This window comes from Oncorhynchus tshawytscha, linkage group LG31 (assembly GCF_018296145.1).
Source record: "Oncorhynchus tshawytscha isolate Ot180627B linkage group LG31, Otsh_v2.0, whole genome shotgun sequence".
NCBI lineage: Eukaryota > Metazoa > Chordata > Actinopteri > Salmoniformes > Salmonidae > Oncorhynchus > Oncorhynchus tshawytscha.
Genome location: NC_056459.1, coordinates 19521080 through 19534816, shown reverse-complemented (window position 1 = coordinate 19534816; position 13737 = coordinate 19521080). Strand labels below are relative to the sequence as shown.

The 13737-nt window shown below is 37.9% G+C and overlaps 1 protein-coding gene across 1 annotated transcript in view; it reads right to left on the bottom strand.

Annotated features, from left to right (window-relative positions):
- Positions 1–12343, bottom strand: part of trps1 (trichorhinophalangeal syndrome I) — a 177443-nt gene extending 165100 nt beyond the window's left edge. Inside the window, exons 1-2 of the mRNA XM_042309830.1 lie at positions 12042–12343; positions 6423–6750 (exon numbers count right to left, since the gene is read on the bottom strand). Coding sequence (XP_042165764.1) covers positions 6423–6435 — 13 coding nt within the window. The 5' untranslated portion in view covers positions 6436–6750; positions 12042–12343. The remainder of the gene's footprint in view (positions 1–6422; positions 6751–12041) is intronic.
- Positions 12344–13737: the final 1394 nt, after the last annotated feature.

Sequence of the window (13737 nt, the reverse complement as noted above, 5' to 3'; positions counted from 1 at the left end):
AGGAGAACAAAGCTTCTTCGATACACAAAGAGCATCGTCATATTCACAATCCAAATATAAAAGTTGGTAACTATTTTGTTTCACAATGAAGTTCGATAAAGCTTTGTACTGTAACAGGATGGTATCAGGATGGTAAGCCAACAACCATCACCAACACAAATATAACACATAAACTACACAGCCAAAAGTACGTGGACACCTGTTTGTCGAACATCTAATTTCAAAATTATGGGCATTAATATGGAGTTGGTCCCCCCTTTGCTGGTATAACAGCCTCCACTCCTCTGGGAAGGCTTTTCACTAGATGTTGGAACATTTTTATTTATTTATTTTATTTTTACCCCCTTTTCTCCCCAATTTCGTGGTATCCAATTGTTAGTAGTTACTATTTTGTCTCATCGCTACAACTCCCGTACGGACTCGGGAGAGACGAAGGTCGAAAGCCATGCGTCCTCCGAAACACAACCCAACCAAGCCGCACTGCTTCTTAACACAACGCGCATCCAACCCGGAAGCCAGCCGCACCAATGTGTCGGACCGAACCATGAAAAACATCCCCTGACCAGTATTCCTCCTCCATCAAACTTTACAGTTGGCACTATGCATTGGGACGGGTAGCGTTCTTCTGGCCCTTTCTCTTCTCTCAAAATATTGGGTCAGTGAAACTGAAACAGTTCATCTCCTGAATGGCTGGAGGCAGCAAACTATGAACTAGCTATGATTTACAACCTGATAGCAAAATGTATTCAACTATTAGACTATTAATCATGCATTGACTGCATCCATTTAATTCTGCCAACAATGCCTTACTCTACGTAGTGGAATTTTCAGTCAAATGTAACTTATTTTTAAAACATCTTATAAAGTTTGTTTTGAAGCATAAACTGCAAATGTCATATTTTAGAGCGATATTCTGATTATCTGTTTGTTTCATTTCTGCGAAGTAGTTCAAACGGTATCAGCTCTACTTTAATGTGGTTCTGGTATACATCAGTCTGTGAGACTTCCCTGTGAGTTCTACAATGCACTTAAATACAGCTAAGGCCCATTGTCAAGGACAGTAACAGTGATACAACACACTGAGAAAACAGCGACAACGGAGAGTTCAGACTCCTGACTGATACACACTCCTCTGCTGGATAATAACCACTAACGTAAAGGGAGAGGACTCAGTCTGCTTCTGAGTTTAGCAGCCACAGACAGACAGTGGACTGCCCTAGCATACTCAGAATAGTTTCTATCCTTTAAACCATCAATTAGAAAAAGAAATAAAGGCTTTTCAACCAGGTAGGCTATAGTCAAACGTAATGTTGGTCTTCCCCGATGTTGTAGCAACACCTACATTTGTGAATTGGCCTTTCTGTGGAGGAGGGGGTGAGGGTGGATTATTTGGAGTGTTTGGGAAAGCAACCCCATCAGGAAAGAGAGCGTTCACGATTCTTAGTTGCTTTGGTGAAGAGACTAGCCTTGGGTTGGGACGCATGTCAATTTAACTGCCCCAGGTCAGTATTTAACAAGTCAAATTTTCCCATCGGGCTACTACTGGCCACAAGACACCCCAGTAGTGGCCAATGGGGGTGGCACACCTTGGTGGTCTGATCCTGGAGGATCCTGGGTAGTTATGGACAAGGAAGGAATGCAATTTCTGTCACTTGGGAACCTGAAATGGAGCCCCACCAATAGCCTGGCAACGTAGAATTACTCAACAATGTACAGTGGAGTTCTGGACTAGCAGCTCAATATTGTTCCTGGGCTGATCCTGACCAGACGACTCATATGTGTGAACAGTGTGGTCGGTACCATTTTGTCCGTTTTTTGTGTATCTGCAATTAGATGCAAAAAAAGGGAAAAAGAAAAAACATTATTCAAGCTGACAAAGATGATGATGAAGAGGTTGATTAATGCAGCTCGGCTTTTAAAATAATCAACCTCTGAGTGTGTGGTGCATTTGACATTACCCTTTAATTTAATGGGTTTTGACTCAAGACGCTTTGTTTTTGCAGCTTCATTGTAGCGCCCGTCCCCCTTTTTCTTTGCCCCTTTTGGGGCCTTTTTTTCCACCACCATATGGTGCAGGCCTTGCGGAAATAATCCACTAAAAACAACAGGCAGGCCTGCACTTAACCATTTCTTCTTTAACGCCACAAGAGAATGAATCGCTCCTTTGTCTAGCATTCTGCAAATGATCCAGGATCATTTCTTGTTCTCAAACTAATTAGATTGCAATAAGTTGCAGAGGAATGAGGGGTAGATGACGGCGTAATCAGCCACCAACGTTCAAACTTTCCTTCCTTAATGAGCAGGTTCACGCCACCCTTCTAGAACACTAATGGCACTTTTCTTTCAGAAGACCTCATTTCAACCACAGCCTCATGTGGGGTACAAGTCAGTGTTCTTGCTGATCATAATTGCCTCACTTGGTAATGTTAAACACCGCTGCGAAGTGACAGAGTGAAAAAGACGACCGACCAGAGTTTCAATTCCACTCAGCAATCAAAGAGATCATTATCTTGCTCTGCGTAACGATAAGCATCTTTTCGATGCACTACATGTTCCAAGTTATACATGTATGATTTCCATCCTGTTCTGGGAAATAAGAAGCGGTCAAAAAGACTGTACGCCTCAAACAAAGAGCCATGGACATCCAGAGCTCAGTTACCTTGCACTGTGTAGAAAAAAGACGATACCTAACAAGAATTTAAGGGTTTAAAAAATATAAATAAATTACTTGAAGGACAAATGGACTGAAATGGGGCAACATATACTTTAGGTTAAAGAGAAAGCTGTGGACATGAGAGAGCTACAGTAACTGGCAGACATGGCCTGAAAAAACCCGGCCCGCTGTGCCATAGAGTAGCAACAGCAGAACCAAGCCAACAAGAAATATTTATACAGACACCGGAAAACCATGAAAAATGTTCTTGTCTTTAGACTTTTAAATAAGCACTTATAGAATGATTTGGCACAGCGCATCCTACAAACACGTTGGCACACCATATATCACTGAGGCTTGTTCCTACAGAAGCATTGCACTGATGACTCACCTATTTCTTCATATAATTCACAAGGATTACAAAAATCAAGGCTGCATTTAATGAGCCTAGTATTTTTGCTTACATCCAACAAAACTGTTATCAGAAAAGGGGTGAATTAGTTAAAACAGCTCATTTCTCAAGTTAAGGGCATATCTTCTTTATGTGAAACTTTTGTCCGTGTGAGTTCAGAAGGGCTCAGAATAAAATTTGTGTGGTTACGGAGCGTGGTTGGGTATTCACACTATTGGTCCTGTAAAATCGCCTGTGTGTTAGAACTGCAGTCAGTATTTGTGTCATTAATATCACATTAATATCATATAATACTTCAAATGTATACAAACATGAGTGTAGGTCGCCTTGGATAACAGCGTCTGCTAAATGGAATATTTGATATATTATAATGATTTGCCTAATTAATATATATATTTATTTACATAATACATATATGGGGAATTGGATTATGCTGACAATTACATTGCTGGAAGCTACAATCTATCTGCAATATTAAAGCTGATCTACCCACACAAAAAAAAATAATGATTAGCCTACTAAAACATATCACTACCTGGACTTGTATATCTAAAAAGTAACAGGTCTCAGCACAGACATTGATCCGGATGATGGCTTCACACTCAGCACTCTGAATGGGCTCATATGACATGTCAAACAACATCCTCTATCCACCTCGCCCACATCTGATGTCCCACATTTAGGTCATGTAAATTAGAACTACATCTAGATGCAATATTATAATAATATATTTGAAGACATTTCGCAGATGCCTTTATCCTAAGCGACTTACAGTGCATTCATTTTGCGAATGGACCCGGGAATCAAACCCACTACGCTGGCATTGCAAGTGTAATACTCTACTAAATGAGCTACAAGCCCCTCACTTTATACAAACAGTTACCAAGGTTGGGCTTGTATAGTTAGTGTAAATTAAAATTGAAATAAGAATTGAAAATAGGCGATATTGTAATTGTTTTTCTTTGGGGCTATGTTTTCTATGGCTGAGTTTAGTATGAGAATGAAATGTGAAATACATGGATCAAATGAATGCATGTTGGTTGTTAACAATAGCTCAGCTGTCTCTATGAAACACACTCCCTACCTCCCAGTAAGTGAAATCTTTGAGCTAAGCGCATTATAACACTGGCTCCTGTAACAGAGGTAATGGTGTTTCTTAAGTACAGAGACATTTTCAGTTTTGAGTAGTCTGGATGGAAAAGATAGCATATGTTAAACATTATACAAATCTGCTGAAATAGCAAGACTGTCATGAGAAAACCTTTCTGCAGCGTTTCTGCAGCGTTAACAAAGAAAATGTCTCGTAATAGCTGCTCATTATCAAGTGTTTAATATGCGTATCCAGACAGAGAGAGAATGTTCTACCATGGCACACTTTTTGAGATACGGCATTTGAGTTCAGCCACTGTCCAGAGGTCCAAACCCTCAACTATGTGTTCACTTTCCAAACATAATGAGATTATTTCATTTCTACGTTTGTTGCTTTTGCATTATTACTCTTAAGACTAAAGTCTGTGTTTACAATAGTGCAACGCACAGAAAATAACATAATACTTGATTTGGAAATAAACAGCCTAAATGGCTGATTTCTTCTTGCGATTAAAACCAAAGATTGTAATTATTAAATGATGTTAATGTTGCAATACTGTAGTGTACTTATCAGGAGTGATAAGGTGCAAGCATTGGCTAATGACAGGCACAAGGACACACTGTTGAATGGAAGACAAATTGAGCTGTTTTGAAAAATGACAGGTGTTGGTTCACCCACTAATTAGGCTCATCTCCATAATTAATTATTCCTCTGCAGGTTAACAGCAAAGGCAAAGCAGCACTCATGTTTCATCAGTCAATACCCTGAAATGCTGTTATCTATATGTACTGCCAGTAACTTTCTCCAACCTACCCTGCAAAATAACCTGAACTTTGTTTCTTAGTATGAATACATGTTAGGTATGAGTAAGCTATAACAACACTGTAGAAACCTACTTTATACTGTAGCAACAACCTCCTGTAACATTTTGTAAAGGATGAGATCATGACAATACAAACAATAAGATGAAAAACGATTAGTTGAACCATATAGACAAGAGCAGAGTGAACGGAGAATGTTAGACGACTGGGGAACCATGAGCATGTGTGTGGCCCAAGGAGAAAAAGAGTGATAAACAACATGAAGGCAATATAGACAACATGAAGTCAATATAGACAACATGAAGTCAATATAGACAACATGAAGTCAATATAGACAACATGAAGTCAATATATAGACAACATGAAGTCAATATAGACAACATGAAGTCAATATATAGACAACATGAAGTCAATATATAGACAACATGAAGTCAATATATAGACAACATGAAGTCAATATATAGACAACATGAAGTCAATATATAGACAACATGAAGTCAATATATAGACAACATGAAGTCAATATAAACATGAAGTCAATATAGACAACATGAAGTCAATATAGACAACATTAAGTCAATATAGACAACATGATGTCAATATAGACAACATTAAGTCAATATAGACAACATTAAGTCAATATAGACAACATGATGTCAATATAGACAACATTAAGTCAATATAGACAACATTAAGTCAATATAGACAACATGATGTCAATATAGACAACATTAAGTCAATATAGACAACATTAAGTCAATATAGACAACATTAAGTCAATATAGACAACATGATGTCAATATAGACAACATTAAGTCAATATAGACAACATTAAGTCAATATAGACAACATGAAGTCAATATAGACAACATGAAGTCAATATAGACAACATTAAGTCAATATAGACAACATGATGTCAATATAGACAACATTAAGTCAATATAGACAACATGAAGTCAATATAGACAACATTAAGTCAATATAGACAACATGATGTCAATATAGACAACATTAAGTCAATATAGACAACATTAAGTCAATATAGACAACATTAAGTCTGTATAGACAACATTCCACATAAGCTAAAGGAATACAGATGGTAGTGACTTAAAACACCAGATCAAAATGCTGGAATATACCAAAGCTAAGAACATAAAACTGTTTAAAATGAAAGAGCCGAACAATACAACTCCACTACAACGAGGATCAGGCAACAGTACTATAAAACATATTTTGAGAAACCCGCCTGGGACTTGGGTTCCGAAATTATAAAAATACAACATCGCAATACTAACCCTTTTGGGCCCATTCACTTTGGGCCTCCACTGGCTTGCCACGATTTCAAGTTACGTAAAAAATAAAACACCATTCACAATATTTAAGCCTAATCGATGTATTACTTAAGTCACAGATAGCAGGACATAGAAGAATAGAGAGCATACATACCTCTGCCGAGCATTGGGTTAGCGCATTATCAGCACAGATTCCACAGGGATCCAGATATCAGAGTAGGAACAACATCCAGAGTCCTTGCCCTGGTTCTTGACTGAGGTATCCTTTATTCCACGTCCATGCCGGAGATGCATTTATTCCATTGTCCTTTCTTTGGTCTTGCTGTTGCTGTTGTTGTTGTTGTTGTTGTTGTTGTTGTTGGCAGGGTCTTTCTCAGATTTCTTAAAGGTTGTTCTCTTCTCCCACCTGTGTGTTCAGAGGAGATCCCAGGTAATAATCAGTCCTGGGTTCCACCACAGGACGAGTCACAATGCTTCTCTCTCTGCAATCACACGGCGTTCAAAATGGGGGAAGAAACTCACGTAAAAATCAAGGACGCACAAAAAAGCTAAATCAACACCATATGTTCTTTAAAGCCTAGATGTATCTAAAAACGTACCCCACAAATACACATCAAACATGCAAGTAGACCTCAAAAGTAGTATATCTTTTTTAAAAGCTTGGAAGCTGGAATGAGTTAAAAAAGTTCTAAAAGTTAGGAAGACCATACAGACCGACATCTTGCATTCCATGTGATTTCGAGAGAAAGAACAATGATCAGTAAAAACACAATTAACGACGTGGTCATTACAAATCAGAGTCAGTCCTGTGCCGCGTTAGCAGCAAGCAGCAGGCATCATCAAACTGCCGGTCTGTCGGACTCATGAATGAATAGGAGCTCTAGCGGTACGACAGGCCCTCTGGCAATCCAAATTGGAAACAGGAAAACAAACATTATATCGGGGGAACACTATTTTCCCCCTTCTTCTCGACGAGTCATCCTGTCCAACCTGTCTGAGACAATGTAATGGCCTGTGCTGTGCCCACTACAGCCAGCCGAGACCACACAGACGCAGAGAGGAACACTAAACCACAATGAGAGAAGAAGGAAAAACACTGACAAATAATGGAGGAAAGAAAGAACACACACTGACAGACAGACACTTAGAAACGAGCTAACACGTCATAAACTGAGAGGCAAAACTGACTCGTCAGTGTTCCAGAGAGGAGAGGGAACGGACCACGTTTTTAGCAGACTCTACTCCTAATCAATGGGTATATCTGTTTTTTGGTGATGGGTAGGGAATTTCTACACTGGCTATCCCCAAAGTGCACTATGGAAATCCTAAGATACAGTAAATAGACACACACACACTCTCTTTATAAGTATGGTGTAGAACCTAAACCTTCACAAAATGTCTACCTGACACAGATAGCAGGACTCTTGATTTATCCCAAATATGAAACAGCAAGTGTCTAGTCCTACATCATTACACCTTGTAAACCACACCTGAAGCCACTGCTGCATACAGAGCCCAGTGCAAGCCTTGCCTGACAACTCACCCTGAATTTCATTCCCTTGCTCTATTGATTCCTACATAAATTCAGTCGGAAACTACCATCCTAGAAGTCGTTTGTGTGACTTCAAATTTGATTAGTGCTATCCGGGATCCTTGGGACATCCCTACTCCTAAATCCGAACCTTAACTCCTACCCTTACCCTAACCTTAACCATAACCCTTACCTAACCTTAACCCTGCATTTCCCAAACAGGGACCTCAGGACCCCAAGGGGTGCACGTTTTGTTTTTTGCCCTAACACTACACAGCTGATTCAAATGATCAAAGCTAGATAATTAGGTGATTCCCTCCCAGAAATCGTCTGGGATGGGGGCAAATCCAGACTCATAGAAGAAATGTCAGTTGGCCAGAGCCATGTGGAGGTGTAGCCAGGCAAGTACAAGCCACCCCCATCCACATGGCTGGAGGGGACACATCGAGGAGCTTTTCCATTTGGGGAAACCTTTTTTTGTAGTTAAAGTACTGTCTTGCGTTAACAGGTGAACACATTGAAAAGCTCTATTAGCCTATAGAACAAAGCCTACTTTCTAGTCTTTTAAGGTTGTTTCTCAGAATATATGGAAATTTGAGGGGGAAAAATCTGTTAAATACAACAGTTGTGTGAAAAACATGAACTGTCACTTCTTGCATCAGCAACTGACAGTGAGAAGGACTTTTTAAAACAAATAAAAAGAGAAAAGGTAGCTGTATCAACAACTTTTGCTTACACATACTCCTACCCTGGTTCCATTTTCCACAAACCTGGAAAACAAACTATTTGCTTACCAGGGTGAATCTAAGGTGCTATTAAAAGTTTTTAAGGCTACCATTTACTGCTGTCTGTCCTCTCTAAGTAAACTTTAGAATTACGTCAAATGGTTTAAGAAAATCAAAAGTTTCCTGCCTCTCCTGGTTGCATGTATCAAACCACCAGGGAATGTGTCTAGCCATTTGCAAAAGCATTAAAATGTTTTTAACCCTAAAAGCACCAACATGTGTTTTGCTTAAACACAATAAATTAGTAATGATTGCAAAGAGGTGTGCTAGGTATATTTGAAATGTAAATGCAAAGAGCCACTGTCTGTCAAGCAGTAACACTTTTTATTTTATTAACCTTTTCTAACACAAGTAAGTGGTTCTAATTCTCAAACAAATAAGCATTTTTTTTAAGGGTTTCGAAATTCTAACAAAATGTACCCTTGTTGGCACTTTTGGGTTAAAGAGACAGGCCATTGTGTTCCATAGACACCAACGTGAGAACATACATGTGAGTGGGCCTTTATTCATGGTAAATCTAAGCTTCCTTTGTCTATTTAAGTGCATGGACATGAGGGGAGGAACCTACACAACCTGTTCGAGGGTCAAAAATGACTATACAGATGACAAACAGTATGTCTGATTTTCAGTTTCAATATCTTTTCATTGAGATACAACCACCTCTAGAAAAAGCCGAAACATTGCTGAATGGCAATGAAGGATGGCTGGGTCGACCAAACAAATCTAAACCTTAATGTATCACAATTGTACCTAATTTCTGTAGTAGCCTATGTGTCATATTACATGATCATCTTTGATGTCTACAATTTTACAAGGAGCTATGCACAGTTTTTATCTGCTCTTGGTTTCTCATGTCCTTTAGGATTCAAGACATTACCAGTTTCTATACTATATGTAACTTTCTTTATTTTTTCATGAGGCCTCAAAATATTTTATTTTTCATTAATAATGAATTATTAAGCAGCACCTACGTGGTGAATCTGGTACAAAGATACACTGCGAAGTGAAAGGCTGGCCTCACAGCGATTCGAAAAAAATCCCCCTAAAAGTAGTTGTGCAAACTCTAAAGCCATGTATAACGAATGCAAACCCCCCACTGTTGCTTTCTAATACCAACGAGACCCAAATTCATGTGTCAGCCGTAAAGTTCCTAACTATACAAGAGTTGATCTATTGCATACCCCCCTCCAAACTCACAGATGGGAACCCATTTACATTTCAAATATACCTAGCACAATTCAGCAGTCACTTCAAACAGCTCTTATCAAACTAACCATGTGGATCTTTCTCTCACTTTTGAAAGAAACACTCCCTGTATAGAGTTCCACAGAATACACATGATAAGTCATTTTATTTTCCATAATCCTCTAATAAAAGCAAAAGTAAAAAATCTTCTTAGAAAATGAGGCTAGAGTGGCTGCTTACATCAATGGATTTTGCGACAAAACATTGTACCTAATTAATTAACGGTTTACCAAGTGCTTCACGTATCAGATGTAATACATACAAGGCTGCAGTGAGGACAAAGTCTACTTTTAGAAGTGGATTTTTGCAACCAGATGTTTTGATGCATATTATTTATAATAAATACTCTTTATGCATGTGTGTGTTAACACTATTAAGGCAGAAATAATGTGTCTATAAGACATACAGGTGTCCAACTAACTCAACTATTGTTAAACACAGAGTGTTGTTGAGACTATGTTTCAGCTTAACCTTTCTCCCCTCTGAATGATGAAAAGCGTTTCTTTGCTTTGGCCACATCATTAACAAACTTTCACTGACAAGAAAGAGGGCTTTCATAGACAGAAGGTGTATCATTTCCAGACCCATGTTGGCGTGTAGGAAGGTTGGTTTCACAGTTTACAGGAAAGAGTATGAGTCCTCTACTGGAACCAACAGGGGAATTTTGTGTCATAACAATGTAACTACAAACAAGAGCCTAAGTGAAGTTGAAAATCGGGTGATTTAGAGTTGTGCTCATAGATGATCTTAGATCTTACCAACTGAAAAATAGTCTGTTTAGATAGACAGAAACATTGTCTAAATGTTAAACGTTATGCTTTTGATAAAGTCAATACCTTTAGGGGGTTATTTGCTACTATGTACATGGTTATAATGTAACTATCAAGCAAACACACTGAGAATATGTAACTTTTTTACGCTACCAGTAACAAAGTTGTACATGCCTCTGAAAGTAGCCCTTTGCACGAAGAGTAGAGGAGTAGATGACCAAAATATCTCAGCTCCTCATAAAAGTAATGGGGCAGGTATAAGTAATAAGGCAGAATTGTATTATCTTTATAATGCTTGTAGCAAAACATAATGAAACGCTATGTTGAGTTTCTGCAAAAGTGAACTGTTTCATCACGATGCCCAGTCATGCTGCTCTGAAAACTTTCTGAATTTCCACAGACACACACACATACACACACTGCACCTCTGTGTCATCTCCTTTGAGATGTAGCCTAATCCCCTGCACATGGAAAATATATTTAAGACTTTTGAGAAATGACTGACTTTTAAAAAAGTAATTAACAGTGATTAGTTATTGATAAAGTTACAAGCACGTTGTTACATTTCTTGTTTTGTAACAAAGTTAGTACATGACTTGAACATTCTAAAAACCAAAACTTAGAACTTCGTAGGTTACGAATAACATGTGGAACGTTTAGAAAATAGGCTACTGGTGAAATCTTTTGGATGTGCATTTTATTGTAATTAGTTGAAATATTCTTCTGACCCAAGTGTGTTGTCATGCCTACGCATTTTCTTATCTTTGAGGAACATCACCGTTTACGGAAAGTTGAGTGGAAAACTTAACTCAGTTCTCGACATGAATGAATCATTAAACATCAAAATACACTTCAAAATATATACAAAGTTTCAGAAGCCGAAAAAAAACAGTGCACCTTAACATACTCTCTACCATGCTCTCTAATACGAACAATGAAAACAGAAATACGCGATGCGCCAAATAAAATCCTCGTCTTATTAGTGTGTTTGTGTGACTTAGATCACAGATATTCTCAAAACCATAACTATATTCTGTCTCCAACACCTATCCAGAATGCGTCGCGCCTTTACAAGAATGCTACAACATCTGAAATCTAATTAATAAATGAAATTGGAAGGGAAAAGTAAGCAACAAACCTACTGATCGGAACTCATGTTATTCTCCCTTGTCTCAATATTTACACCCTCTATTACGGCTACTGCTTCTACCAAGTAGCCCATTTCAATTTCTCACGCGTTTGACCCAACAAAACCTACATGCCATGTGAAATCCGAGAAGCCCTGCTGTTTTTTTTTACAGCAAAGTAGCTCACTACTGATTCACGAAATCCCTTAGTTATTACATAACATTCTCTAAAAGCGATCCGCATTCTGGAACTACTGTAATTTCACATTGTTCGCATCCGTACTCGTAACGTGCATTGATTCGCTTTGTCCTTACCTGTTGATTAAATTGCAATAGTCTTTGCAGTCTGAAAGATGGTGGAGCTTTGGCGTAAGCCATGAACCGTCTTTGTGCTGTTTGTTTGTTGATCTCGGGGTAGCCTACTATTTCTTTTTTGTTAGAGGGGATATAACATTTCGAATCTCGCCTGTGCACGTGGAATCAGGGTGACTGTGTATAATATTTAAAACGCCCGAGTCTGGATGGAAAAGGAGGGTTAGTTTGCAGTGATCCCAGTTCTTTATCAGAAATGTTATCGCTTGACAGGACCTCAGACTCCAAGCATTACGTCAGTTTCAAGACACCAACACTATTAATATCAAGAAGCCCTTGCGGAGGAAAGCGCCACCCCAGACCGGTCGTTCTTAAAGGGACAGATGCATCCCAGATCCTCACTACCAAGCTATAACGCAATAATAACAAGTGAACAGTTTTTCCACTACATCTTAATATTTGAAATTGCCTAATATTAATCGAATATGATCCCTATATTGATATATGGTAGGGCTTAATGTCGATTTAGTGTGAATATACGTATAATTTAACAGAAAATCTGCTCTGATAAAAACCTAGACCTAGGTATTTCTGAATTATGTTATGGGTATATTTTATTGCTATGAAAGTTGGAAATCATGACATAAGTTGCAAAACTTTACTATTCTGTGTATGATAGACATTATTTTCTTTAGTCGAGAAATCATCACAATTCCTACAAATCACAAGACTGTGGTTATTGAAATGTCCAAGACTAAGTGTAGATGATATACATTTTTTCCAGACTGAAATTCAGATTTATACACTATGATAACCCAATTGATTTGATCCTTTAATCTCACAATGACCTTACTGATGTCAGGGATAATATTAGGTTGTGCTGAGTTAATCTATTCTATTGAGTTTTATTCACCATTTCTTTTAAAAGTAGGGTATCAAAAAGATCCTACTGGCTGCTCGATATCTCATAATGTTAGCACTATTATAAGTGAAGAGTTTATATTCTACCAGGGTTTAAGGGATAACATTTGGACTTTTTCTTCGTAGAAAAAGTATCACTAGCATGTTGCGCAAGCTTCTACATGCACACAAAAAGCCACACTTTAAGAAATATGAATATACCCCCATTATTGCCTCTTCATTAAAAACTCATGATCAATCAATCTAGTTTGTTCCAATAGACAGGGTTTCCATATCACCATAAATACTAACCTGAGGACTCCAGCATCTCTAGCAGCTTAATAGATCATAAGTAACGCTTTATTAAAAAGAGATCTGTCTAAATGTATACTACAGATTTGAAATGCACTTCATTACACTGAAATGCACTTTTTTACACTGAAATACACTTTTTCAACACTGAAATACACTTTTTTACACTGAAATTCACTTTTCCTCTCAGTGAAAAATATAATAGGGCACATTTGTTAAGAAAGAACTAATGTAATTTAGTGCATAAAGTTAATTTTGTTTATAGATTGTAAATACAAAACTGGAATGCATACTAAGTTGCAAAGTGAAAATGAAGTTGCTGATGAAAGACACAAGGGACGTTTTGAGATAAATGATATGTGAATAATAATAATAATGATGATAATAATACCACTACTAATGATAATAATTATTATGTTTTAAATACATTTACAAACACACTCTATAAAAGTTACAAAAGTTTCTTTCACTCTTTGAGTTATGCAAC